This window comes from Sceloporus occidentalis, unplaced genomic scaffold (genome assembly GCF_023333645.1).
Source record: "Sceloporus occidentalis isolate IW3139 unplaced genomic scaffold, rSceOcc1.0.p SCAF_7, whole genome shotgun sequence".
Taxonomy (NCBI): domain Eukaryota; kingdom Metazoa; phylum Chordata; class Lepidosauria; order Squamata; family Phrynosomatidae; genus Sceloporus; species Sceloporus occidentalis.
This window is the reverse complement of record NW_028316987.1, coordinates 27,501,482-27,529,354: the sequence shown is the minus strand read 5'-3', so window position 1 is coordinate 27,529,354 and position 27,873 is coordinate 27,501,482. Positions and strand designations below refer to the sequence as shown.

The window sequence follows — 27,873 nt, the reverse complement described above, 5'->3', positions numbered from 1 at the left end:
TTTATGTTTTACGACAACCAATGGCTTGGTGAACACATCAGCTACATTTTCTCTTTATGTTTTACGACAACCAATGGCTTGGTGAACACATCAGCTACATTTTCTTGTGACGCACAATATATTCGTTGTATTACAATGGCTTGTACAACATCTCTTACATTATGATATTTTAGTGCGACTTTTTACTCTTTCTGTTGTTGCCATCTCAATGCATGCTTGAGAATCTTCGTAAACAGTGACAGGCTTCTCTACTTCAATTTGTAGATCTTTCAGGAGTTGTATAAACCATACTAATTCACAACATAAATCCGATAAAGCGGCATACTCAGCTTCTGCTGAAGAAACTGACACAAAACTGCTTCTTAGACTTCCATATTACAGGAACTTTGATAAAAACATAACAATGCCTGTTGTAGACTTTCTGTCCTGTACATCATTGGCAAAATCACTGTCTACATAACAGCATAACTCATTTGATACAGAAGATGAAATTAACAAATTATAACTAATTGTCTCCTTTAAATATCTCATGAATCGCTTGCCAGCTTGCCAGGCTGCATTGGTTGGTTTTGAACAAAAATGACTTAATATGTTTGCAGCTGCAGATAAATCTGGTCGACTCCAGTGTGCCAGATATAGTAGACTCCCTACTGCTGATTGATATAGTTCTACATCATCAAGCATTATTTCACATTCACTTTTAACAAAGTCTACTACCATGCGAGTAGCCTGACCTTTGCAGTCTTCCATATGAAGTTTCTGCAAAAGCTGCTTAATTTTTTCCTTTCTGACTGAGCAGAAAACTTCCATCAGCAGTTCTTTCAATTTCTACACCTAAGTATTTGTGAATACTTCCCAAATGCTTTATTTGGAATTTCTTTCCCAGGTCTTCTGCAAACTTATTTACATGGCTTACAGATGGAGCAATGAAACAAATATCATCTACAAATGCAAGCATTATTTGTAAATCTTTACCTGTCCCTTTGGTAAAAACACAGGGATCAGCAATACCTTGTTTGAAACCATGTCTCAGTAATTCAGCTTCAAAGCATTTGTACCAGCATCTAGCTGATTTAACCCATAGATAGCCTTATTCAGTTTCCAAACCATATTCAGATTACTTGTTTGAAAACCAGGAGGCTGCACCACGAATATTGATTGATCCAGCTGTGCATTTAGAAAGGCTGTAGCTATATCAAAATGGTGAACTAATGCACCTGTTTGTGCAGCTATAGTGAGGATTAACCTCAGACTTTAAGCCTTAGAAGTAGGTGAAAAAACTTCATCATAGCTCTCAAACTTTCTTTGTGAAAAACCTTGAGCTACGAGTCTAGCCTTGTACTTTACTTCTCCTGAACTAGAATGTTTGATTTTGTATACCCAACGACACCCTACAGACTTTTTATCTGCTGGCAGATTCACAGCAGTATATACCTTGTGATCATTTGTGGATTTCATTTCAGCTTGCATTGCCTCTTCCCACTTTGCCTTCTCACTGGGAGGCAAACTCAAAACTTCCTCATAACTTTGGGGCTTTGAAGAGCCCTCCCCCCGACCACCATCTTGAGGGGAGAGAAGCAGGCAAGAAACGACAGGCCTCTGCCTGCCAAGTTGAAGAGCCCTCCCCCCGACCACCATCTTGAGGGGAGAGAAGCAGGCAAGAAACGACAGGCCTCCGCCTGCCAAGAGGAAGAGCCCTCCCCCCGACCGCCATCTTGAGGGGAGAGAAGCAGGCAAGAAACGACAGGCCTCCGCCTGCCAAGTTGAAGAGCCCTCCCCCCGACCGCCATCTTGAGGGGAGAGAAGCAGGCAAGAAACGACAGGCCTCCGCCTGCCAAGTTGAAGAGCTCTCCCCCCGACCTCCATCTTGAGGGGAGAGAAGCAGGCAAGAAACAACAGGCCTCCGCCTGCCAAGTTGAAGAGCCCTCCCCCCGACCTCCATCTTGAGGGGAGAGAAGCAGAGTTTTTTTTTTGTTACTTGCTTTGTTATTGTATATGCATATGTATGCTGTAAACCGCTTTGATCATAGGAAAAGCGGTATACAAATAAATCATATTATTATTATTATTAACATAGTATTGCAAACTAATAACATTAGGAACTGAAAACCTTTCAGGCAGAACTCCTTTGTTCTTTCTCTGAGACCTCCTTGGTTGAATAGTAGTGTCTTGCTCAATTAAAACCTTTGGGCTTTCCTGCCCCTCCTTTTTAACATTCCCAGGGCTTTTCTTAGGACTTTTTACCTGTTGACCACTAGATGAAGTGGTTTCATTAAGAGGAGATTGAGGTGGTGAAGGTGTACCACCAGTACTGTCTATCCCATCACTCCCATTCATGAGTAGAAGAATTTCTGAATTGGCATGAACATGTCTCCAATTGCTTTCAATGAAACTTGCATTCTGGGATATTACTACCTTACCATAGCCTGCATGAAACCTATATCCCTTATACCCTGTGGCATAACCCAAGGATCTTAGCTTTGCAGCTTTAGCTTGCCCCTTTCTTCTTTGTGTCTTTGGAACATGTACCCAGGCATAACTCCCAAAAATCCTTAAATGTGTAAGGTTGGGTTGCTTACCAAACAAAAAATATGGGGTGTTGTTGATTGCACAGCTCCATATCCTGTTTACAAAAGCTGGCTTTTAATGGCCCTGAACCTGAAGCAAACGGAACAATATGAATAGCACAACACAGTCCAAAATCTTGATTCAGCAGCATGCATAAATTGTCTTACCATGAGAGCAGGATACAATGAAACCTCCCAAGACCCAGTAGATCCACAAGGCAATTATACCTTTCTAATTAATACAATCACCTGGTTTACTTGGCTTATTACCATGGTCTACACCTGCCTGCTCACTAGATTCTCATCCAGTCACAACTTATTACCTGGATATGATTTGCTCTACTCTCCGCCCCAGAAAACCCTGTGATAGGTTTGGCTTAGCGTCGCCATAAGTCAGAAACAACCTGGAGGGACAGAACAACAAAAGACCTACAGTTCACCCTTTTTTAATGCGGGGGATCCGTTATGGACTCCCCCGTGTAAAACAAATACTGCCTATGCTTGAATGCGGCTTATTCACGCGGCGGCGCTACCCCTTCTCCCCATATAGCTTTCAGCATATGCTGAAAGCCGCGTAAAGCACACCCACACTGTATTTGTCTTTATAGCAGTCCATGGTATCCATAGAACTCTTCGCAAGTACCACATTTAAATTAATTGATTTTCTTCCTATCAGTTTTCTTCACTGTTTATCTTTTACAATGATAAATAGAAATGGGAAATACGTTGGCATGGACATCCTAACTTAGTATTCAATTATATATTTTACAGTTCAGGATCTTGTTTAGTGCCTTCATAGCCCCCTTCCATGTCCCAATTGCCTTCTGATTTCTTGACTGCAGTCTCCATTCTGATTAGTTACTGAGCAAAAATAAGAAATATCTTTAACTGTCTCAATGTCTTCATCTTCATAAAAAGTATGTAAACCATCTGTCTTCATTATTTTTGTTTTTTTAATGTTGAACTGTAAACCCGCCTTTGCATTTTCTTTCTTGATTTTCTTCAGTAATCATTCCAAGGCTTCACAATTTGCTGCTAGGAGTATGATATCATCTGTATTGTTGATGTTGTTTCCTCAGAGTCTATTTCTGCTTTATGTATGATACATTCAGCATACAAGTTAAACAGATAGGGTGATAAAATGGAGCCTTGCCTGACCCCATTGCCAACTGGAAACCACTCATTCTCAGGATAGCAGGTGGAATAATTCATTTCCCTTGGATTTATCCCCACGTGTGCCATCTGCGAGACAGGAATCAATGTTCTTTTTCAGTTAATAAATTTCCGTTGAGACTCCAATTTCCCTTCTCTGACAGTTTTAATTTACCTGCCCTGCTTCTCCATTATATTTATACAGTCAGGTTTATTATTAAGAGTTAAATTAGAAAATGGACAAAACAGTTAAATTACGAAGGATTTTCCATTCTTCAAGTGATAATGAGGCTGAAGTGTGCTGAAGAATTAGATATTAGTACACTACACAAGGCTTTGGGTCGTGTAGGTAGAGCTGTGCAGTATATTTACCAGAAAAGTCATTTGACTCCGAGAACATAGCTATCACACTTAGAGGCAGAAATAAATACAGAAAAGGAATGCATGACTCTATCACTAGAAAGACAAAGAAACATAAAGAAGGTATTATCACTGTTAAGAAACCGAAAAAAGCAGATTATTATTTTATTATTACTAAGCTTTATTTATAGAGTCCTGTAAATTTACACAGTGCTGTACATACAATCAGTTAAAAACAGAATAATGTGGTTGGCCAAAGGGATGGGACTTTTGATATCAGCAGTACATCTAGTACAACCGTCTGACTAAAAAAATTATGTACAGCGCTGTGTAAATTTACAGCGCTTTATAAGTAAAGGTTAATAATAATAATAATAATAGTGCCTTGGGGAAAGTACCACTTGAGATCTTTATAAACATTGTTACAGTGCTGTCAACAAGGTATTGGTAGAAAAAGGGATCACATGATTCTGATTCCAAATTTGGTGTGGGAAGCCTTGAAATGGTGGTTACAAACCAGCAACTTGAGAAAAGGTGTTCCCTTTATAATGAAACATCAAGTGAAGATAACAATGGATGCCACTCTAATAGGATGGGGGGCATATTGTGCTCAGCTCAATGCACAAGGATCTTGGAAGCGAATAGACAAAAACCAAAGTATAAATTACTTGGAAATGAACGCTGTGAGACTGGCCTTTCTGGGTTCAAGACAGAAATTCAACAGAAAAATGTTCTCGTAGTCACAGACAACATCACAATTCAATCCTTGGGATCTAATGACGGAGTCAATGAAAATATTGAACTGGCCAGAACAAAACCTAAAGTTAATGCCAGCTATGTACATTAAAGGAATATTAAACAAAATAGCAGATTACTTGAGTGGATATCAAATCAATCCAGTGGAATGGACATTGAATGTGGAGGAATTCAACAGGTTGAACAAGAGGTTTGGACCATTCAAAGTAGATTTGTTTGCTAATTGCATGAATCAAAAAATACAGATATATTTTTCAATGAGATGGATTTCATGGCAGAGAGAGTGGATGTTCTGAACAACCAATGGCCAAAAGGGATATTGTATGCTTTTCCTCCTGTGAAAATCATTCAGAAAGTACTAAACAAGATTCAAAAGGAAAAAAGCACGTATGCGCCTAGTAGCACCAAATTGGCCAAGGAGGCCATGGTATGCATTGATACAACAATTGTACCACTGATAGAAGGGTTGGATTGGTTAACTCAGGGCCCAATATGGCATTCAAACCTGCAATGGTTACAACTAACTGCATGGGCATTGAGAGGCTAACACTACAAAAATGCGGTGCACATCAGAAGTAATAGACACTATCATAGCGTCAAGCAGATTAATAACTCAAAAACTGTACAATTGAACTTGGAAAACATTTATGGACTGGTGTAAAAAAGAGAAGCTTGACTGTCAAAACATGGAAATAAAATGTATTTTGCAATTTCTGCAGGATCGAGTAAACAAAGGATCGAGACCAAATACACCGAAAAGGCAAATTTTTGTTTATCAGTATTAAAATATGGAGATGAGAGGATATCAGCCAATGAGCATATGCAGAAATTTATAAGAAGCGCAACTATATCAACTTTCCCAATGATACACAGATTCCCAGCATGGGATTTGAATGTAGTATTAAATAGATTAACAAAGGGCCCAAACAGACAGGCCAAAATAAAGCTGCTTTCGGGTCACTTTGGAGGTATGCTGTTAAATGACACATGCAACTTAAGATGCTGGAAGCTGCGCCAAAGCCATGCTCCAGCTCTAAGGACTGGAGCGCAGCTTTGGCACATCTTCTGGCCTCTTAAAATATGTGTGTCATTTAAACAGCATGCCTCCAAAGTGACCCAAAGCAGCTTTATTTTGGCCTGTTTGTTTGGGCCCAAAAGCTCTATTCAAGCCACTGTATATTTCTTCTTTCAAGCACTTGTCATTTATTCAGTGCGCCCGTGTTTTGCGTGGGCGCTCCATATGCGGCTTTCATTCGGAAGAGCCCCTCGTGCACCCTGAAAGAACTTATTTTCAATGGGGCTCCAGCATACGCTGATTTTCCCATATGCGGAGGGCCCACTGTAATATGTTTTCTGGTGGCTAGCTATAACTTCAGCCAGAAGAATCATAGAATCATAGAGTTGGAAGAGACCACAAGGGCCAAATTAGAAGCGTTATCACTATAGCCAAACCTATACAAATTTGAGGAGTAGTACTTTCCTTATTAGTACTTTCCTTAGATCCATCGTGTCTGCCAAAGTATATTAGAAGATCAAGATTTAGTGAAAAGATTTATTTGCCGAAATTTTGTCCAGCTCCAAAACATAAAAGCAATGCATACATTGAATTTAAAAAGAGCAGTTAAGATCTATAAGAGAAGAACAGAGGAAAGAAGACAAACTGAGCCTTTATATGTATCATATAATTCTAGAACGTTAGGATATAAAACATCCGAAATAGGTTTAAGTAGATGGAAGAAAGCATGTATTTTGGTATGTTATGACTTAGAGAAGATATGAAGACCACAGAACGTATGGTCTCATTCTACAAGATAATTGGCTACAACAATGGCATATACTACATCATCTTCCTTGCAAGAAATATGCAAGGCAGCAGGATGGAAAGAGCCAAGCACATTTATAAAACATTATAAGCTAGATAAATTTCAATCAGCATGGGCAGCATTTGGCCAAAGAGTGATACACACTGTAGTAGAGGATAAATATTATTATTATTATTATTATTATTATTATTAACCTTTATTTATGAAGCGCTGTAAATTTACACAGCGCTGTACATGCAATCTTTTAGTTAGATGGTTCCCTGCCCTCGGGCTTACAATCTAAAAAGACATGACACAGAAGGAGAAGGGAGTGGTGGCGGGAAAGGGTAAGAGGTCCAGCAGTTCCTCTCTACCTCCGAGGCCTGGACCAAGGCAGATGGACTGGAGGGAGGGCTTGGCTTCATAATGGAAGGTTAATCTTCATCCAGGGAAAATACATACTCTCAAGTAGGATAATACATATACAATACATAGCAATACAGGAAATGGTTCGATAAACAGGCAACAAAAGAACACCAGATAGTAAGCGACAATTATGCAATGCCTGGGAAGGCTTCTCTGAACAGGATGGTTTTCAACTCCGTTTTGAAGCTAGTTAAAGAAGTGATGGCTCTTGCTTGTGGGGGAAGAAGGTTCCAGGAGTGAGGGGCAGCAAGTAAAAAGGGGCGAATCTGGGATGGGGCAGAGGAAATCCTGGGCTGAGACAGGAACCCTAGACTACCAGAACGGAGGGCCCTGGTTGGAAGGTGAGGAGAAAGTAAGGAGGGGCCAGTCCATGGAGGGCTTTAAATGTCGACAGCAGGAGCTTATACTGAATGCGGAAAGGGAGGGGGAGCCAGTGAAGGGATGTCAACACAGGAGAGATATGGTCAGAGCAGTGGGTGTAAGTGATAATGTGTGCAGCTGAATGCTGGACAGAGATTAAAGGACGGAGGTGAGAAAGAGGAAGCCCAGCCAGGAGGACGTTACAGTAATCCAGTCGTGAGATCACTAGGGCATGGACCAGGATCTTGGCAGAAGAGGCGGAGAGATATGGTTGGATTTTGGCAATATTGTACAAAAAGAATCTACAAGCCTTGGCTGTGGTCTGGATCTGAGGGATACACGACAGAGAAGAATCAAAGAAAAAACCAAGACTGCGGGCTTGCTGGACTGGTTGAATAGAAATGTTGTCCACAGAGACAGAAAAGGAGTGTTGAAGGGTGGGCTTAGGAGGAAAGACAAGAAGCTCCATCTTGGACATGTTGAGCTTCAAACGCCGATGGCGCATCCACTGCGAGACAGCTGTAAGGCAAGACGAGACTTGCTGTTCAAGCCTTGGAGAAAGGTCAGGGGCAGAAAGATACAACTGGGTGTCATCAGCATACAGATGGTAGGAAAAACCAAAAGAGCTGATGAGTTTTCCTAAGGAGAGTGTGTAGAGAGAAAACAGAAGGGGACCCAGAACAAAGCCCTGGGGAACTCCAACAGATAAGGGAACAGGAGAAGAAGTCTGACCCCCTGCAACTACTGCAAAAGATCTGCCAGACAAGTAAGATCTAAACCAGTCGAGAACAGAGTCTGAGAACCCAAGGTCAGAGAGTATGTCAATTAGGAGACAGTGATCAAATAAAGATATTAACCCACCCAGAAATAAAGGGGCTGGGTACATCCCAAGGGAAGTAGATTATTCCACCTGCCATCCTGAGAATGAGAGGTTGTACTTACCGTGAAGAGTCATTCTGGGATGGCAGGAGGAATAATCCACGCCCTCCTTCTTCAGAATTTAAAAATAAATAAATAAATTATGAAATGGGATAGAAGTCGGGCAATATGACTATAGATAGTATCAAAGATACATACCGAACACAGACAAATAATCAGAATGCAATAGAAGTGAACACTGCTGACTCCTGCCTCGCAGATGGTGCGTGTGGGGATAAACCCAAGGGAAGTGGATTATTAATTCTCCTACCCCAGAATGACCCTTCACGGTAAGTACAACCTCTTGTTTCTTTTTGTTCTGTCCTGATGGTAGACTCTTGCCTTAAGTACAGGTTGTACATAAAGCCAATAAAATTTCTTTTAAGAGTGATTCATACTTTTTCATGATCTATGCAATCAAGGGCTTTGCTATAATCTATAGAGCACAGCCTGGTTTTCTTCTGAAATTCGTTGGTGTGCTCCATTATCCAACCTGTGTTTGTAATATGATCTCTTCATTTTGTGAATCCAGCTTGGACACCTGGCAATTCTCACTCTGTATTTAGGAAAAGTTTTTGTTGTAAAATTTTGAGCAGCACCTTGCTTACATGGGAGATTAATTCAATGATCCAGTGGTTACTGCAATTCTTGGTGTACTCTTTCTTGGAAATTGGAATGTATATCCAGTGTTTCCAGTATGTGGGGTATTGTTTTGTTTTCCATATTTATTGACAGATTTTAGCTAGAAGTAGAGTAGATTCTGCCTCTGTAGACTGAAACAGATTTGTTGGTATGCTGTCTTTCCTTGGTATTTTTTCTCCCAAGTGCTCTGAGTGCAGCTTCCACTTCAGTTTCTAAAATTCTAAGTTCATCTTCAAATGGTTCTTCCTTGAATTAATCTGTCATCCTTTATCATCATCTTCAGAGTCCTGTTTCTATCATTTTTTAAAGTTTGTACCTGGATCAGTAATGTGTTCCCCTGCTGGTTGTGTAGCATCTCCACTCTGGATTTAAAATTCCCTTTGATTTCTTGGATACTGTAGAGGAAATCTCTTGTTGTTTTTTTCACCTGTTTATCTGCATTATTATAGTAATTCTCCTTGTCCCTGAGCACAAATCCTTACACAGTTGCATTCAGGGTTTTGAGCCTATTCCTGTTGATTATATTTCCTTATCTGACAGTTTTTAGAAAACAAATTAATAACCTTTATTCACTTAATTTTATTGTAGTCACCTATTTACTCTTGTACTTATTGATGCAACAATGGACTGTTCAGATACAGTATTCCTTCCTTTGCATTCTGAAAGTCTAAATCCTGTTAAGACTATTGTATACATTTTCTAAAATGTTGAATTGGCTTGTTGACAGTTTTGTCATCCGCATTGCAGAAATAATGCAGTTTGACACCATTTAACTGCCATAGCTCAATGCTATGGGATTCTGGGATTTGTAGTTTTATTAAATATTTAGCCACCTCTGACAGAAGACTCTGGTACCAGATATTACAAATCCCAGGGTTCATTGCATTTAGCCTTGGTAGTTAAAGTGGTGTCAAATTGGATTGTTTCTGTAGTTTGAATGTACAGTATAAAAAAACACTGTGGTTCTAAAAAAAATTTTGTGGCAGTTTGACTGCCAATAGCATTGGCATCATTCTACTGCTGTAAGGCAGTGCTACTCAAAGTGGTGAACCCTTAACTGGTGCCACTGGCAGTTTTCCAGGAAAAAGAAGGAACAATGGGCAAAAATATAATACCAGTCCCTGGGCCAGTGGGGGAAAATAATTGCCAGTCTCCTACATCAGAGACCCATCTGAGAAGCAAACAAAAGTACAGCAAATTAGAAAAGAAACGAGTCTTAACTCTACCTCCGAAGATATTCTCTCCCATCGCAGGTAATAGATAGTGTATGAGACTGGAGTAAAATGAAGGCATATTCATATATAGAAAGATGTGGGAAGCTCTTTCCTATATGGTAGAATGATCTTTTCAAATTAATTTCTGTTTATTGAATACGACCTGGATAATGTGAAAAACCCGTCATAAAGTATGAGACTGGATTAAGTACTTCATATGACTGTAGAAATCTTCAATTATTTCTGTTACTGGTGTTTAGTTTGTTGCCAAGCAAGACACAACATTGTTGTTTTTTGCATTCTGAATCCTATAAATCTAATGATCATTTAAGAAATTTATTAAATACATCTTACCTTCTGCAGGAAACTTTGGCAGCCTTGATCCTGAGACAGTCTAGTGAATTTTATAGAATTTCTTGATGCAATTTTCAGTATACCAGAGGTTGTCAACATTATGTGAGAAATTAAAGTGAGTCAAGAAAAAAATATGCCCCATTCACCAGTTGAGTCACAATCTAAGGCAGAAGATGACTTATCCCCCCCCCCCCAAAAAAAACCCACACATAAACTGACACTTTCTGAAACATTTGATTTCACAGAAGAAAACTTGGCCAGCCAACTGAAAAGGAAGAATGAATTATTAAATTTAAGCCTTAACAAATGCATGTGATATATTAAAAAATACCCTTTTCTGTGGTAGGCCACTGCCATCCTCGTTGTTCTGTTTGGTGGGTATTTGGTTTTACATTTCAGAGTTCTTAACTATCTGAAAGAAACCCAAGAATCTGTTTTTCTTAAAATGAACCATTTAAGAGTGTTAATCAAATTTTTTCTCTCATACAGTTTTAATGAAGTGTCATAAGTATTAAATATAGGCATTTGTTTTTGAAAAAAGGAACACTGTATAGTGACTTCAACATTTTTATGCAGCTGTATTTAGTTCTCTCTGTTGTGATGAGCATCTTATCCATAGTGTGGAAACTATATTTCTTTAACTGTTTGTCCAGATCTGTTTTGTTTATTGAATTAATTTTAGCTTGCCACATCTGGCACTCTTTTAGAAATTTCAGGAAAAATGATCACCTAGTATTTTTCACCAAATGGCCACAAATCTTGATTTAGAGGAGATTCCTGCTCCTAGGATTGTAGGAGCTGAAACTGTGCAAAAATCAAGACTTTGTGTATGCCATCCCTAATTTTTGTCTACATGGGCCTTTTCACTTGCAAGAGTCAGTCGTGCGAATGAGAAATACTAGGTTTCAGCTAAAATTAATCTTGTATTCCATAAAATCAGGGTTATTTCTTGTCACACTCTAGCTTTTGCAGAAAATCATGAAGGCAGTACTTTTTTCTTTTTCACTAAAAGTTTGCCTTTGTTATAATTTATCTGCAAAAGCTATGCTTATAAAAACACCTTTGTTTTAAAAAGAGAGAGAGAGAGAGAGAGCTGTAGTTCACTAATAATTCTCTTTTATTTTTGAAACACTTGTACCATTTAGAGAGAACGAGCACTAAAGGAAAAACGTGAGTTCAAAATCTGCTTGTTTTTATATGTTGTGGAACTTGCTTACGCATTATTACATTTAGATTGTCCTGTATTTCTGCTATTTCTTCAAAACTGAAGATCAGACAAGTGAAAATGTTGAAGGAAGGAACTGTTGGGGTGATAGCAGTGGGAACACGTCCTTGTCTTATCTCCATAACATCTGTCCTCCGTTTCTTCCTTCAATTGAGTTTTCACTAGCCACAGCAGATGTTATAGCTGTGAAGGTGGGGTACATAGAAGAAATGATGTCCTGCAGGGGAATTCTTTCCTCCGAATTGTGCCATCACTGACAAGCTTCAGATTTTTGACAAAAATGATGCTGCTGATAAATATCTTATTTAGGTAATAGAAAATGAACCCAAAATCATGTACATATCTCCAAGTAAGTACAGGTGGCTCTTCCTTTCTGCAGGCTTGCCACCCACAGATTGTGGCATCTGCAGATTGCCCTACCCTGTTCTTCTCAGTGGTAGGGTGTCCACATGTTGTGTCAACACAGTTGTTGAGGAAAATGGGCCTTAAGGTCCTGTGGAATTTGCCATCTGTGGGCTGCGGATACGAAGAGCCCTGTATGTATAGGATCATAGTTGTTAATTCTTGAAGTAACCATGTAAGAACAATATGGAATGCCTCTGCATAGATTCAACTCTGAGTGACAACCAGTTCTACAAGAACTTCTCAGAATAACTGTTGTAGGGGCTGTTTAGACAAAAAGGACAAGTAACTTGCCCGAGAATCTGGCATACATGGCAGAAGGCAAACTGTGTATTTATCCCCACAAAAAAGAACAAAATATCTATTGCATGGAAGCTAAACTGATTTTGTCAGGAAATCTTCCCACAAACACATACACTGAGCAACACATCCCCTATGACACAGGTAAAACACCCTAGTTTCTTTGCTTGTCCCCTAGTTTTTAGATCCCAGTTTTTCTTTATTCTTCACTGAGGGAAAATGATACTGCGGTAATAAGGAAATCAGTGTTTCTTAAATTCAGTATACAAATTAGGAGCCCAGGTGTATAGTGGTTAAATGCCTGTACTGCAGCCACTCACTCATAAACCACAAGGTTGTGAGTACAACACTAGCCAGGGGCTCAGGAGCGACTCAGCCTGGCATCCTTCAATAAGTCACTAAAATGAGTACCCAGATTGTTGGGGGCAATTACCTTACACGTTGTAAACCACATAGGGAGTTCTTAAATGCACTGATAAGTGATATAGAAGTGTACTTGCTATTATTATTGCTATAAATTAAATGGAAACAAGAACCCTTCCCCCATTCCCATGCAAACAATTAAGTTTTAGACGTCTTGGAATAAAAAAGGACAAAAATCTCCTTAGACTGGTCTCTAGAGGTCCAGGAAGCCCCCTAAACATGTTATTTATCTTAGGGGCATTTTTAAAATTTGTTTGGTGAGGCAGGTATAGTTGGGTGTATGCCAGGATTTCTTAGAAGTCTAATAGTGTGTTCCATGGTTGCCCACAATTGTGTTAGGGGGTTATCTAGTGTGTGTGTGTGTGTAAACACTACATTTGCATATGACCTTAAATTGGAAAATGATGACAAGCATCTGGTTCTAGTAGGCTAGCTGAAAAAAATGAATGTGAACAGAAAACCTGGGGTGGAGGGGTGGAATTGCAGAAGAAAAGGTCTCATATACTGTTGGCAACCATTAATATGAAAATATAGCCTTTATTGGTATGTCTTTCCAGGTACTCCAGTAATATCTAAAGAGCCATTGTCAGGTAAGAATACCAGTAAATAATGCTGAATTGTTTTTAGACACTGGATTTCTCAAAATCATGGTAACCATGTTTTTTAAATTTAGAAGGAAGTCAGAAAATGACTCACCATGGCACTATCTTTCCTCTGTGGAGGGATTGTGTGCTTTTGTGTGGTTGATGATTGGAATGCTACTGAGGAGCTATTGAAGCTCTAGACTAAATGTGCCAAGTAGTTACTGGGCAACAGTAGTGGGGGGTAATACTGGCAGAGAATCTGAGACAACAGCAGTGTCACCATAGCTAACACTTGTTAGTTGTGCACAGAAGGAGTCATTGTAGACTTTGAATGTCTTTTACTATGAAAACCCTAAGATGACACAATCCAAACTGAGCCAAGAGATAGTGCCAGAAGAAGAGGCTCCCAAGTCAGAAGGCATTCCATGAACTACTGGGGAAGACCAGAAGGCAGATAATGCTAATGATGCATCTGGACTCAAGCTAAAAGGATATTCAGCTGTTGATGTGCTCAGAAGTGACAAGAAAGTCTGAAGCTTCACAACACATAGAAGCATGGAATGTGAGACATGTGAATTGGGAAATTAGACGTCGTAAAACAAGAAATGGAATATATAAACATTGTGCATTACTTAGAGTGAGTGAACTAAAGTGAACAGAAATGGGACGTTTTGAGTTGATTGATTTCATAGTGTTTTACTTAGAAAATGAAAATCTAAGTAGAAATGATGTGGCATTAATAGTGAGATGTAGCAAAAGCAGTAAATGGATATAATGCAAAATCTGATCAAATGATATTAATAAGACTTCAGGAAAAAACTTCAATATAACCATAGTCCAAGTTTATGTTCCAACTACAGGGACAGAAGTTGGAGAAATTGAAATATTCTATGCCAGAGCCCAACAGGAAATCGCTCATAAATGAAAACAAGACTTCTTTTAATCATAGGTGATTGCAACACAAAAGTTTGAAGCAGAGCAGCACCAAAAATGGTAGAAGAATTTGGCCTAAGATCCATAAATAAAGCAGGAGAACGACTGATCAAATTTTAGGATTCCAACAATTTGTTCATCACAAAGATATTCTCCAAGCAACAAAAGAGTTGGTGGTATATATGGCATCAACTGATGACCAATACACAAATCAAATAGACTATAGAGACCTCTTAAAAAGTATGAGAAATCATAGATTTATAAGAGAGCAAAAGGCCATCCGCTCCAATCCCAATGCAGGAAGACATGCTCAAAGCATTCTCAACAAATGGCCATATAGTATGTTTAAAAACCTCTAAAGAAAGAGAAGCCACCATACTCCAAGGCAGCACTTTTCACTGTCAATCAGGTATTACTGTCACGAAAATCTTCCTAATGTTTTGGTGGAATTTCTTTGCCTGTATGAACCTGGAACAGCAGAAAACAAGCTTGCTCCATCTTCAGCGTGTGACCCTTCCTCAGGCTAAACATACCCAGCTTCCTGAAGCGCTCCTCATACCCAGCTTCCTGAGGCTCTCCATTTTGTTCGCTCTCCTGTGGACATGCTCCAGCTTATCAGCATCCTTCTGAAATTGTGTGCAGAACTAGGTGAGGGCTGACTACAGCAAAATAGAGTGGTACTGTTAGTTCCCTCTGTCTCGACACTACACTCCTGTTGATGCAGCCTAGAATTGCATTTGCTTTTTTAGCTGCTGCATCACATTGTTGACTCATGTTCAGCTTGTGGTCTACTAAAACTCCCAGATTCCTCATGTACTGTCATCAAGCCAGGTGTAACCCTTTCTATATCTAAGCCTTTCATTTTTTCTGCCTGAGTATAGAACCTTACATTTTTCACTGTTGAAATAAATTTTGTTAGTTTTGGCACAGCTTTCTAGTGTGTTAAGCTGATTTTTAAATTATTCAATTTCAATCAAAGGGGAATTTAAACCAAGAGTGAAGATGCTATATGACCAGCAGGAGAACACATTATTTGACCAAGTACAAATAAAAAAGTGATAGAAAAAGTACATTGAAGAACTATATAAAAGAGATTAAAGGATGACAGATTCGTTCAAGGATAAACCATTTTAAGATAAACTTGCAATTTTAGAAAATGCAGTGGAAGCTGTACTTGGGAGAGAAATAAATAAAGCAAATCACCAAGAAAAGATCTGCTTCATTCTATAGAAACAGAATCTACTCTAGTTCTAACTAAAATCTGTCAACAAACATGGAAAACAAATGGCCCACAGATGGAAACACTCAATATACACTCCAGTCCTCAAGAAAGGGGGTATACCAGGGATTAAAGTAAACACTGAACCGTTTTGTTAACCTCCTGTGTAAACAAGCTAAGTGATGCTAAAATTTCTGCTACAGAGAACTTTACCGTATGTGGAGCAAGAAATAATAGAAATTGAAACTGAATTGTCCTGATGCATAACCTGTACTCAAGACAAAAGGCTACTGTCTAGAACAGAATACATGGAGAAACTGAATAGTTTCCAGCTGGCAAGGGGAGTCAGCTGGATTAGACTTGGAGGAAGCCACACCAACAATTTGAGAGCTGTAGATGACACCATACTAGCAGAAAATAGCAAAAATATGGAACGATTACTGAAGAAAGTTAAGGGGGAAAGTGCAAAGCCAGATTTACAGTTGAACAATAAGAAAACAAAAAGAATGACCACTGATGATTTTCATAACTTTAAAATAGACATTGAAGACATTGAAATAATTCAACATTTTTCATACCTTGGCTCAGACAATCTGAACAGAGACTTTGATCGTGAAATCAGATGAAGACTAGGATTTAGAAGGGCAGCTATGAAGGAACTAGACAAGATATATAATTGAATAGTAAAGTTAGAGTAGTCCATGCTATCATTTTCCCCTTTTTTATGTAAGGCTGTGAAAGTTGGACAGCGAAAAAAGCTGATGGGAAGAAAATCAATTCATTTGAAGTGTTGTGCTGGAGGAGAGTTGTACTGATACTGTGGACTGCTAAAAAGATAAGTCATAGAGGAAACCAGTATGAACTCTTCCTGGAAGCCAAGATGACTAAACTGAGACAGTATTTTGGTTGTATATCATGAGAAGACATGATTCACTAGAAAAGACAATAATGCTTGGTAAGCTGGAAGCCAGTAGGAAAAATGGAAAAAACGTATTGCAAATGGATAGACTCAATCAAGAAAGTCACCCTCCTGAATCTGCAAGACCTAAACAAGTGCTGTTGACTTGGAGATCTCATATTTGTAGGGTGGTTATAAGCCAAAGTCGACCTAATGGCAATTAACAACAAGAACAGCAGAAAAAGCCCATTGTAACAGTTCATGAATGGTGGTAGGCCTGAAGATTCTAATTACTCTGTTATAGGTTTAGAACACATGGTTATAATTTAAGGGCAATAGGACACTGACAGTACCTAATTCTGCTCTCAGAATTCACTCATTACAGGATTTGTAATGATTTCTAGCATATATATTTTACTAGGTAAATTCATGGGGTAATAAAATATACCAGTGCCTCTTGGGGAGGATAAGACGAATGGCAGCTCCCTGTGTAAATCTAATAGGTCTGTTTATTACTGGATTTATGATAAAGTGATAAAGACCATCTCATTCATTAGTTACCTTTTTTTGGAGCTTCTTGAACCTGTTACAGGTTGAAACTCTCTTGGTCATTTCTGTTCTGCAGTTAATCTAACGGTTAACCTCTGATGGATTGGTTAATTCAAATAGTTTGCAGTTGTACACTTTTCAGTTTTAACCACCATGCTGGAAGTAAAATTACAGTAAACTAGTATGGGAAAAGTTCTAGGTGTCCTGCTAAACACAGACTTCTGAACTTACTTAATCCTGTTTTATTTAATTCTTAACATTAAAAAACAGAAAAAAACATTCTGTCATACTGAAACAACTGATTGTTCATTAAAATACAGTGGACCCTTGTTATACGCTGGGGTTTGGTTCCAAGATCCCCCGTGTATAACAAAATCCGTGTATACTCAAGTCCCATTAAATATAATGGCATAGCAAAATGGTGTCCCTTATAAAAAATGGAAAATCAAGGTAAATTTATACTGTTTTGGAACATTTTCAAACCGTGTATGCTTGAATCCGTGTATAAAAAATCAGTGTATAAGAAGTGCCGACTGTATAATGTTCTGTGCATTTTTCATGCATTTATGTAGACAGAGGTTTGACAAATCTTTTAATTACCATATAGAATATGTTTGTTTCTTCTTAGTAAAGAAACCACTTTCAAAAAATATAAGATCTCTGAAAGATTTCATGAAGGATCCAAATCGAGAAGAACCTCTTATAGGTATGGCTTTTCAATCTAATAAATATCTCTATTTTCTTGATCATCTCTGTAAGCTAAAAAATAATAATAATAGCAAAATGCCAATTATAATGGGTTGTGGGAAAGGTTTGTATACCTCTGAAACAGCAGTACACCATGTAACCTAATTTCCCCTGTGATTTCTCAGTGAAGACTTTTTCTCAATATTAGAGTAGTAATGAAGTTTGGTTGCAAATACTGTGCTGTATTGAATTAGGAATTGATAAGCATTGAATGAACAAGTTCTTGATAATCAATTCAGCAGCTATGTTGCTTGAAGTTCTGGACCAGTCTCTTCTGCCAAGATGTTCTTTGCAACATAGAGACATCTGGAGGAGGCGTTTGGGTAGTGCCTCATAGCTCTCAGTTTATATTACACCTCCACAGATGCTGTATATAAGCTTTGCTGATGTTCTGTGAACTACAGTAATGTTTTTGAAATTGGCACTTATATGTGCCCAACAGGTTTGTTGACAGCTGGAGTGTGTAGTGTCATATACTATTTGTATCAACCCAGGCAGGCATTTCACCTAATGTTCACTAAAGTACAATTAGTCATCAGCGATTCAAAAGTCTTAGAGATTAGAAACGCCTCCCTTGCCAGAAGAACCTTCCAAGGACATTTTGCTGGCCATTTCTCAGAGCTGCCACCATTAATAGGAGGAAAAGCTGGGATTCCTGCATTCACTGTGCAACCATTATCATTACCTGGCGTAAGTTCTTCAGCCTGCAAGGAATCCAAAATTGTATATCTATTGTTTAATTCTAAATCAGTTTGTAGTACTGGAGACTCTTGCCTATTAGTAAAAAAGGGAGTCTATCTTTGTCTGTTTAGGTTTGTTGCCTGAATCAGTAGTAGCCTTGGAACGTTGACGTTTCCATGGTTTCATATTGCAATCAGAAGTTAGAGGATAAAATGCTCAAAGTAAAAGGGAGGTTGACAAAAATAGGATTAAGCAGCATTTAAAACAAAAACAAAGTTAACAGTCCAGCTGTTCAAGTTTAAACAAGTTGATAAAACCTTACAGAAAATTAAAATTAAGAGCTCTAAAAACAGTGTCTTATCAAGCTGCCGCCATCTTAAAGGACCTACATAGTCTTCCAAAGCATATCTGTGTTGTACTGAAAATATGGAAGCTCAGAAAAGACAAAACAAACAAACAAAACCAAAACCAAATGTGATTTTGTTTCTGCTGGAAGAATTTTTGGAAACTAGAAAAATAGTTGGGGGAAAATCTATGAAAAGGTTTAAGGGAACGTTAAAAGAAGTAGGGAAACTAAAACAAAACAAACCTTATATATGTGATTTCCCAGCAAAGAAGGAACATCCTTTGGATTGGTTGCTCCTATCACTTGCTCCATTAGACAGGAAAGGTAGACCTTTTTAGTGTCTCCACTAGGGGAAACCACTCCCAGGAAGGTCAGTCTTATTCCTTCTCCCCACTCTGATAGTTTTCTTTCCACTACCTTAATTCCTCTCCTCCCCAGTTTAAGGACACTGAACATGTTCCATACCTTGGACATTTTCCATGCATGTGACTACAAACGTCCAGGCTTGTACAGATAGAAGAAAAGATCACTGGACTGGGAGGAAATCTTTCCCTCTCTTCACATCCTCCTCCATGGGTGGGCAAGATACCATATCAGAGGGAAACATGACCATGGAGGAGATGTGGAATCACTTGAGTGAGGAGAAATCCCTCCACTCCATTGCCTTCTCGTGACACCCACACCCAACCCAAATTTGGCCAGGGAAGAGACCACAGAGAAGAATGGGGGAGCTAAGTTCAAGGTGTCCCAGCAATCTCCCACCTTCGCTGACAAGGAGCCCCCTACTGAGCTCATGGATTGTTGATTGCTCTGGGTGTTGTCTCCCAGAGATCTCTCAGCAGCCAGCCACACATGGCCTCCATTGAACTAGATCTTAGCCAAAAAACCTTGAGGGAATATACGTTTGCCAGTGCAAGCATACAGTTAATTTGCCATTCTCCCATGCCACAGACACATGGGAGTATACAGAGGCCCTGGCTTCTGAGTCAGATGTGTGCCATTTTGGCATCCTGGAGAGGACTGGGCCCTAGTGCCCCGTAGTACATATGGTTGAACCAGAGGCTTCAGCTTCAGAGTCAGATTCCCCAAGCAATTTCAGCATGGTTCCTCACCCAAAAAGCACAGGAAAGTCCACCATGTCTCCACACCCTGGTAACATGGCCTATGTCAGGCAGTCATCGGGAAGGTTATGAGGATGGCTACCCCTCAACCTCCTCCAGGGGAGAAGGGGAAGCCCTAGCAGTACTTTGCTCTTTACGATTATTCCAGTAAGACAATTTTTCCATTTTTGAAAAAGACAGTGAGACTGTTAGGCCTCACCCTCCCTATCATGCCCTGCTTCTCTTTTTGAGTTTGAAGGACCTGATGAAGAAGTTGAGAGCCATGGGGACATGCCAAGGCTGCAGCAATGCCAACAGCCCTGGGTGAAAAACCTGCAGCCAGCACAGTGGCAGAGTTTTTAGCAGCCATAGGAGCAAAGTTCTTTACAATCACCACCCTCAGGTGAAGTGCCTGCCCTTGTGGAGAGACACCAGGAATACTTCTTAAGACACGGTTTAAAATTTTAAAAAGTGATTTTGTTGCATTTTCCTCCCCCAAGATAATTTCTGATGGTTAGACTAGCTCCTTATTAGGAAATTATATCCCATCTATACTGTACATGTGAACAATTCAAATTTACCTCTGTTATGCTTGAACAGGAGCCCTGAAGAGTTTTGAGTCAGCAGATGTATTAAAATTCTGAGAAAACATTGTGTATATCACTACAAAATAACTGCTTAGGTGGTATGCTTAATCACAGAGCAATCAGATAAAATCGCATTGGCCATTACAGTGCTGTGAAAAGGTGGAGAAAGCCTCCCTCCATCCTGATGTGATCACTTCATATTTTTTATAAAACTATAGGTAAAAATAGGTGCTTAAATCATGAATTCTAATTATGCAGTTCCTAATTATATTACATTAATATGTTAACTCTTTATTGATATGAGAGATAACCTGATCAGTTCTGTTCTGCATTGGTGCATATGAAATGAGTGTGTGTCCTCTCTCAAGGACCTGCCTGTCTGTGAATGCAGATGTATGACTTTCTAAGTAGAGATTTTGAGAAGGTGGAGTAGTTCTGAAGAAGGAAGAGGGGTGCGGATATAGATACAAGGAATCCCATTGTTGATTAATTGAATTTAGAATAATTATTAATTCATTAGTATTTACCTATTTTTATTGAAAACTCTAATGAAGTGACATCTCTAATGAAGTCTACAAGCTGAATTGGAGTAATCTGTGAGAACTAGCTTATATCGACTCTGTGCTTGGCCTTTCCAACTCCATGTATTTATATCTAAATAGTAACTGTTGAATAGCTTCCTTTTCCATATTATTGTAGTCCCATGCTTGTGCCATACTCTTATTTTGAATGGCAAAATAAAGAAATAATAAAAATATTTTTTGTTCAATGCTACTGTACACTAATTTTATTTGTCTGGACAAAAAAATGTCTGCATTACTGTCTCTGTGCTTATAGGTTTGGAATATGTGGTTGAAGTCCGATTCAAAGGGAGGAGGAGTCCTTTCTATGAATGCCAACTATGTCAGTTTAATACAGAGATGGCACCAATGATACAACATCTCACTGGTCAAAGACACAGAAAAATATATCTTGTAAGTTTTTTCAAGTTTCAGAAAGTGTTTTAAGTCTGGCACTAGAAAGGGCAAAATTAAACATCTCTTAGATGTTCAGAGTTTTGTCTTTATGTTCTTGCTTTGAAGGAATGGGACCTTTTTTACAACCTGGGGTTCAAGTGTGCGTGTGTTCTTTCTTCTTCTTCTTCTTCTTCTTCTTCTTCTTCTTCTTCTTCTTCTTCTTCTTCTTAGCTTTATTTATAAAGTGCCGTAAATGTACACGGCGCTGTACAAAAACCAAATAAAATCAAGAATTATAAAAAGCCTGTTCTTTGTTATAGATACCTCTTACCATTCTCACAGATACTCTTTTCACCACTTACTCTGTTTCCCCGAGAATAAGACATACCCATAAAATAAGCCATAGCAGGATTTCTAAGCATTTGTGCAATATAAGCCATGCCCCAAAAATAAGACACAGAATGGAAGGAGGTGGGAAGGGAGCGGAAAGATTGGGGTCAATGGTTCTAAAGGAAACGGAGTCGTAAGAAATTCAGAAATTGTGGGTTTGGAGAATTATGACGATGTTCGACTTAACTATATTTGAATAAATGTAGATTGTTGTATCATACTTAATAAAAATAAGACCTCCCCTGAAAATAAGCCGTAATGTGTCTTTTCGAGTTAAAATAAATATGACAGTGTCTTATTTTCAGGGAAACACGGTAGATCAGCTGGTGGGGAAATACATCTACCGTGTGCTTAGTGAGCTCATTTAAACCCCCTTATCCAGCACACTGATAGGTGTAAAAATGAGACTGTCCGCAATGTGGAGAGAGGACAGTATCTAAACTGGTATTTAATCATAATTCCTCCATCTCTACTTCTTTTATTAACTGTTTTAACACTTTGGGGTTAGAATAGTTTTCAGAAAGTCAAGCAGTGTAAAATTCTGGACTTGTTTATTATTATTTTTTCCATTTACTTGGCAGATAAAACATTATCCAGACAAAACAAAAAGGAACCCAAATGATGGTAAAGAAGAAAAAATTCAATTTCTTAGGCGGATAGCAAGAGAAGTAGAAAAGACTGAAGGTTTGAAAATGTATAAGGTGAGCTTTAAACTGATGATACTGTTGTAACTCTGTAAGAAATGGTAATCCAATATCTGGTGTGCGCTCTTTCTCTTTCTCTCTCTCTCTCGCATTGTCACCTTCTCTATCCATTCAACCATGAGTGGTCAAAGACACTGATTTTTTTTTAAATTAAAACCTTCAGAGAGGTAGCTGTGTTTGTTTATAAGAGCAAAGAGTCATAGAGACTTTGATCACAAACAAAACTTTTTTTTTTGAAGTTTTAAAGACTGGCACATATTCCAAGGTATCTATTTCCCAGTCCTACAGCAGTGGGATGTTTCAGCTTTGATTATTCATGGATTTGGTTAATATAGTCTCTCTAGAAATTTCTAGGTCATCCAGTGTGACCCTTGTCAGCCTCTGCCAAAGTCATGCTAGAGGACCTAGAGAACACGCCTCTAGGCATTTGTAGGTTCCCCCAGTGCAATTTCATGGTCAACATCTGGCAGATCTTGACCATAGGATTGCCCTGGAGGACCTAGAGATTTCTATAGAGGGGTTCGCTCAGGTAAAAAAAAAGTGTTATTTGTGGTTTTTTCACTCTCACAGGGGTCCTGTGCCCCTAACCCCAGCAAATGTGAAGGATACACAGTATACTAAAACATTAATCTTGAGCCACTTCATACTTTTGGTTCCTCAACAATTATAGGGTAATTTATCCTGTGGTGGGTCATCTATCTTCAATATTTTAACTTACAAAGAGAGAGGAAGTCCTGTTTATCCTTTTTGAAGTTAAAAGGAGTATGTCCTAAAGGATTTATTTCATCTCATGTTGACTCTGTTTTGTTATAAGAGCTCACTGGTGGCGCAGTGGTTAAATGCCTGTACTTCAGCCACTCACTCAAAACCATAAGGTTGCAAGTTCAATGCCAGCAAAAGGGCTCAAGCTCGACTCAGTCTTTCCAAGGTCGCTAAAATGAGTACCCAGATTGTTGGGGACAATTAGCTTACAGTTGTAAACTGCTTAGACACTGTATTCAGTATGAAGCAATATATAAATGAAGTTGTTTGTTTGTTTGTACAGCTTTTCAACATTGTCCAGAAGGACAGTGCCAACAATCTTTAGGCTATTGGGTACATCGGGCCTCTTCCATTATTTGCTATGAGCCCAGTATTTCATCTTGATATTAGAGTCAGGGACATTACCTTCTGTTCTGTCTTCCAGGGGTCCTGGTAGACCAATATCTATTTCTTAAATGGTGGATTATATGTTTTCCCAGTCACATCACAGATTGCTTATCCTTAAATAGATATACTTTTAGAAATGTGGACCATTATACCCAGTGATTTTGTGAGATTATATTTTTGTAATGTTCTAGCAGTAGCATTTGTTCTTTCTTGTTAACACTTCATTTTGACATCAGATAATTTATTTCCAGTTGGAACTTTAAAGGGATCTGTTTGATTCAGACAGCAAATTGAGATGAAGAAGAGTTAATTTGCCCTCAGACTAGAGTACTTCTATAGGTTAAAGCCGTTGTGGCTTAGTCCAGTGTAGAATCATAGTATCTAGTGAGTTGGAAGAGATCACAAGGGCCATCCAGTTGAACCCCCTGCCATGGAAAAAGACTCAGTCAAAGCAGTCCCAACAGATGACTGTCCACCCTCTGTTTAAAAATCTTCTTCACATTCCACAGCAGTGCATTGCACTGTTGAACAGCTCTTGTCATCAGGAGTTTCTTCCTAGTGTTTTGGTGGAATCCCTTCTGTTGTTTAAAACCATTGCTCTGCACACTAGTCTCTGGAGCAGTAGAAAGCATGCATGCATCTTCAATCTGACGCTCTTTTAAACATTTAAACATGGGTGTTATGTCTAGTCTTAACTTTCTCCTCTCCCTGCTAAACATATCTAGCTCCCTAAGCCATCCCTCATAGGACAGTGGCAAGGTTTCCTGTCATTTCACCATTTTGGTCACCCTCCTCTGTACATGTTTCAGCTTGTCAGTGTCCTCCTTGAATTGTGGTGTCCAGAACTGGACATAGTACTCCAGGTGAGGCTTGAGCAAAGCAGAATAGAGTGGTACTACTATTATTGTAGCACCAGATGTCTCTGACAGAGAAGGCTAAATGTCTCACAAAACTACAGTTCCCAGAATTCCCTAGCATTGAGCCAGGGCAGTTAAAGCGGTTTCAAAGTGGATTATTTCTGGTATATTTTGGACCTAAGACTCCTAAATCTCTTTCATATGTACTGTTGTCAAGCTAGGTGTCAACCATTCTATACTTGTGCATTTCATTGTTTTCTGCCTAAGTATAATACATTACTACTTGTTGAAATTCATTTTGTTAGTTTTGGCCCTGCTTTCTAGTTAGAAAACTTCCTGAAAAAAGAAGTTCCAGATAACAAAACTGGTTTTTTCCCAGAGCCTTTCTCTTTTGTGCTGTATTTTTAAACAATATTTTGGGTCACAAATTCGTCTTTCCATAATTAAACTTAATCTGATCATGTCTCATCTTGTTTTCTAGCGTGAAGGTTTTGAGAGACCCAGCAAACCTTGTAAGTAAGAATTCTGTATAGTTAATACAGTATATTAACTTAAAACAGCATGAGTTTCCAAATTACATTCATACAGAACCACTGTGAGCCATTACAAAATATGAAGTATTCTTGGGTTCCTTTGAAGCAGGAGAGAGAAGAAAGGATCTCCTTTCTTTTTTGTTAGAATCTTGTAATCCATCATTCTTCTTCGTGGTCTCTGCGAATTATACAAATGGGTTGTACTGCGCCTGCGCAGTGCTGCTCGGAAAACTTCTAGAATCACTGGGCAAAGTTATGCAACTTTTTGGCGGTAGCTCTGCCCATCCCTTATAAGCCCCTTGCGTTCCTGTTCTTTCCCCAGTTCCTTCTTTCCGCTGCGTTAGCTGCTTGGGGAACTTCGCTCTGTGTTAGTTGATCTTGTTTACTGGACTTTGACTCGGCCCGTTTATGACCATTCTTCTGCTGCCCCCCCCCCCCCCCCCAGTGTATTGTTGACCATTTGGTGCGTCTTTGACTTCTCTTTGGATTTGATTTGGCTTAATGATGTCTCTGGCACCATTCAAAAAATGTGACGTCTGCAGTGGTAAGATCCCCGTACAGGATCACCACTCTTCCTGTCTTCTCTGCCTTGGCAAAAATCACAACTCCAAAGCTGGTGCCTTGTGCAAGTCCTTGACCCCTCAGGCTAGAAAGAACCGGGACTCCCGATTGATTACGGCCATCTACTAAGGGATCCTCAAGCCTCAGGATACCGACCGGCTGGGTTCAGCACCTGCGGCTTTGGAATCGACGTCAGCCGCTGCCAGTTCTGTGGTCCAGGGCTCCAAGACCAAGCCTAGTGCCACCATGGCCCAGAGCTCCACCACTGAGCCAAGTGTCACCGCCGACAAGCCTTCGAAAAGGCAGGCAACCGATGGAGCCGGTTCGAAGCCGAAGTCCTCAGAAAAGGATAAGGCTAGAACCAAGGACTCAGGCTCCGACAAGAGTTCGGCCAAGTAGGTGAGCTCCCTAAAGGACATGGGCTCTAAATCCTCCTCCAAAAAGAGGGACATCCCCTCGGATGTGGGAGGCGACTCACCTCACGTCCCTGCCTCTGTTTTCGGACAGATCTGTGATATAATCCATAGCTATGTGTTTTCAAGGTTGGCTGGGAGTCTCCAAAGGATGTAAAAGCCTGCTGGGCTTCCCAGTCAGTGATTTGGCCCGGGCACAAGTGACACAGCTCTGCACATAGCTTTCCACATCTTTTCTCAACCCCTTCCACCAAAACTTGGCACAGAGGGTGTGCCAGGTTTTGACAAAACCCCAATGTCTAGCTGCCTTAACATCATGGCACAGGGACAACACCTTGGGCCTTAATGGTGCAGGAACATAGGTTTTCCCTTCTTTGCACCAGATTCCTTGACTAGTAATTTGTAATTTGGGTTCCAGCTCTTGTAATTCCCCATCTTCAGTGTACGCTTGAACAATTTCTTGCAACAATGGATCTAACTGCCGGACCTGGCCTTCCTTCTCCTTCTTGGCTTGACTACGCGTGGTCACCCCCAGGCTCAGCTGTTGAGGTGTGAACAAGGTCTGCAACTCTGGTTCTTCCCTCTCACCCGGCAGGTGCATTCTAGACAAGGCATCAGCTAACACATTTTTCCTTCCTGGGATGAATTTGATAACAAAGTTATATTTATAAAAGTCTTTAGCCCAATGTCTTTGCTTGGGGCTCAGACGCCTTGGCGTTTGCAAGGCTTCTAAATTTCAGTGATCGGTCCACACCTCGAAGGGGTATGCTGCCCCTTCCAGGAACTGTCTCGATTCTAAAGTCCATTTAATGGCGAAGGCTTCCCGTTCCCAGCAAGGCCACAGTTCTTGGGTCGACTCAAACTTTTTGGATAAATATGCTCAAGGCCTGAGTATACCCTCTGAATCCTTTTGTAACAACACAGCCCCCACGGCCTGATCGGAAGCGTCCACCTGCACCACAAATGGTTGTTCAGGGTCTGGATGTTTGAGTATGAGTTCTGTGCTGAATAAACGCTTTAGCTTTACAAAGGCCTCCTGGCACTCTGCAGTCCATTTAATTTTGGTCGAGGGTTTAACCAGTTTAGGTGCTTCCGACCCTCCCTGGCCGCTCTCTCTGGTCTTGAGCAAGTCCGTGATTCTGGCCGCTCTCTCTGGTCTTGAGCAAGTCCATGATTGGCAGAGCCACCTTGGCAAAGTTGGGGATAAACTGTCTATAAAAGTTGGCAAACCCCAGAAATCTTTGAACTTGTTTTCTAGTGTTGGGTGCGGGCCAATTCATTACATCCTGGACCTTGTGGGGGTCCATCTGGAGCCCCTGGGTGGACACACAGTACCCCAGGAGGTCTAAATTGTTGGTGTGGAAGTCGCACTTGGACAGCTTCACATACAGTTTGTGTTTCAACAACCTAGTCAGGACCTTCCTCGCTATCAAAATGTGCCGTTCCAAGACTGCTGAGTAGATCAAAATGTCATCTAAATAAACCAGCACTCCGTCAAACAACAGGTCATGCAACACTTCATGTATCAGCTTCATAAAACAAGCTGGGCCTCCTGATAATCCAAAAGGGAGGACCAAGTACTCAAAAGATCCTAAGGGGCAGTGGAATGCAGTCTTGTATTCATCCCCCTCCTTAATCCTCACTCGGAAGTAAGCATCTCTCAAATCTAGCTTGGTGAATATCTTGCCTGTTGCCAGGCGGCTCAACATGTCCTTCATCAGCGGCAAGGGGCTATTTACTGCAGGTGCTAATTGCGTTCAGGTTC

The 27,873-nt window shown here is 39.9% G+C and overlaps 1 protein-coding gene across 1 annotated transcript in view; it reads left to right on the top strand.

Annotated features, from left to right (window-relative positions):
* Positions 1-27,873, top strand: part of LOC149309448 (uncharacterized) — a 58,947-nt gene that overhangs the window by 10,540 nt on the left and 20,534 nt on the right. The window contains exons 4-9 of the mRNA XM_089532481.1: positions 11,697-11,721; positions 13,459-13,491; positions 17,692-17,790; positions 21,383-21,519; positions 22,473-22,592; positions 25,083-25,113. Coding sequence (XP_089388607.1) covers positions 11,697-11,721; positions 13,459-13,491; positions 17,692-17,790; positions 21,383-21,519; positions 22,473-22,592; positions 25,083-25,113 — 445 coding nt within the window. The remainder of the gene's footprint in view (positions 1-11,696; positions 11,722-13,458; positions 13,492-17,691; positions 17,791-21,382; positions 21,520-22,472; positions 22,593-25,082; positions 25,114-27,873) is intronic.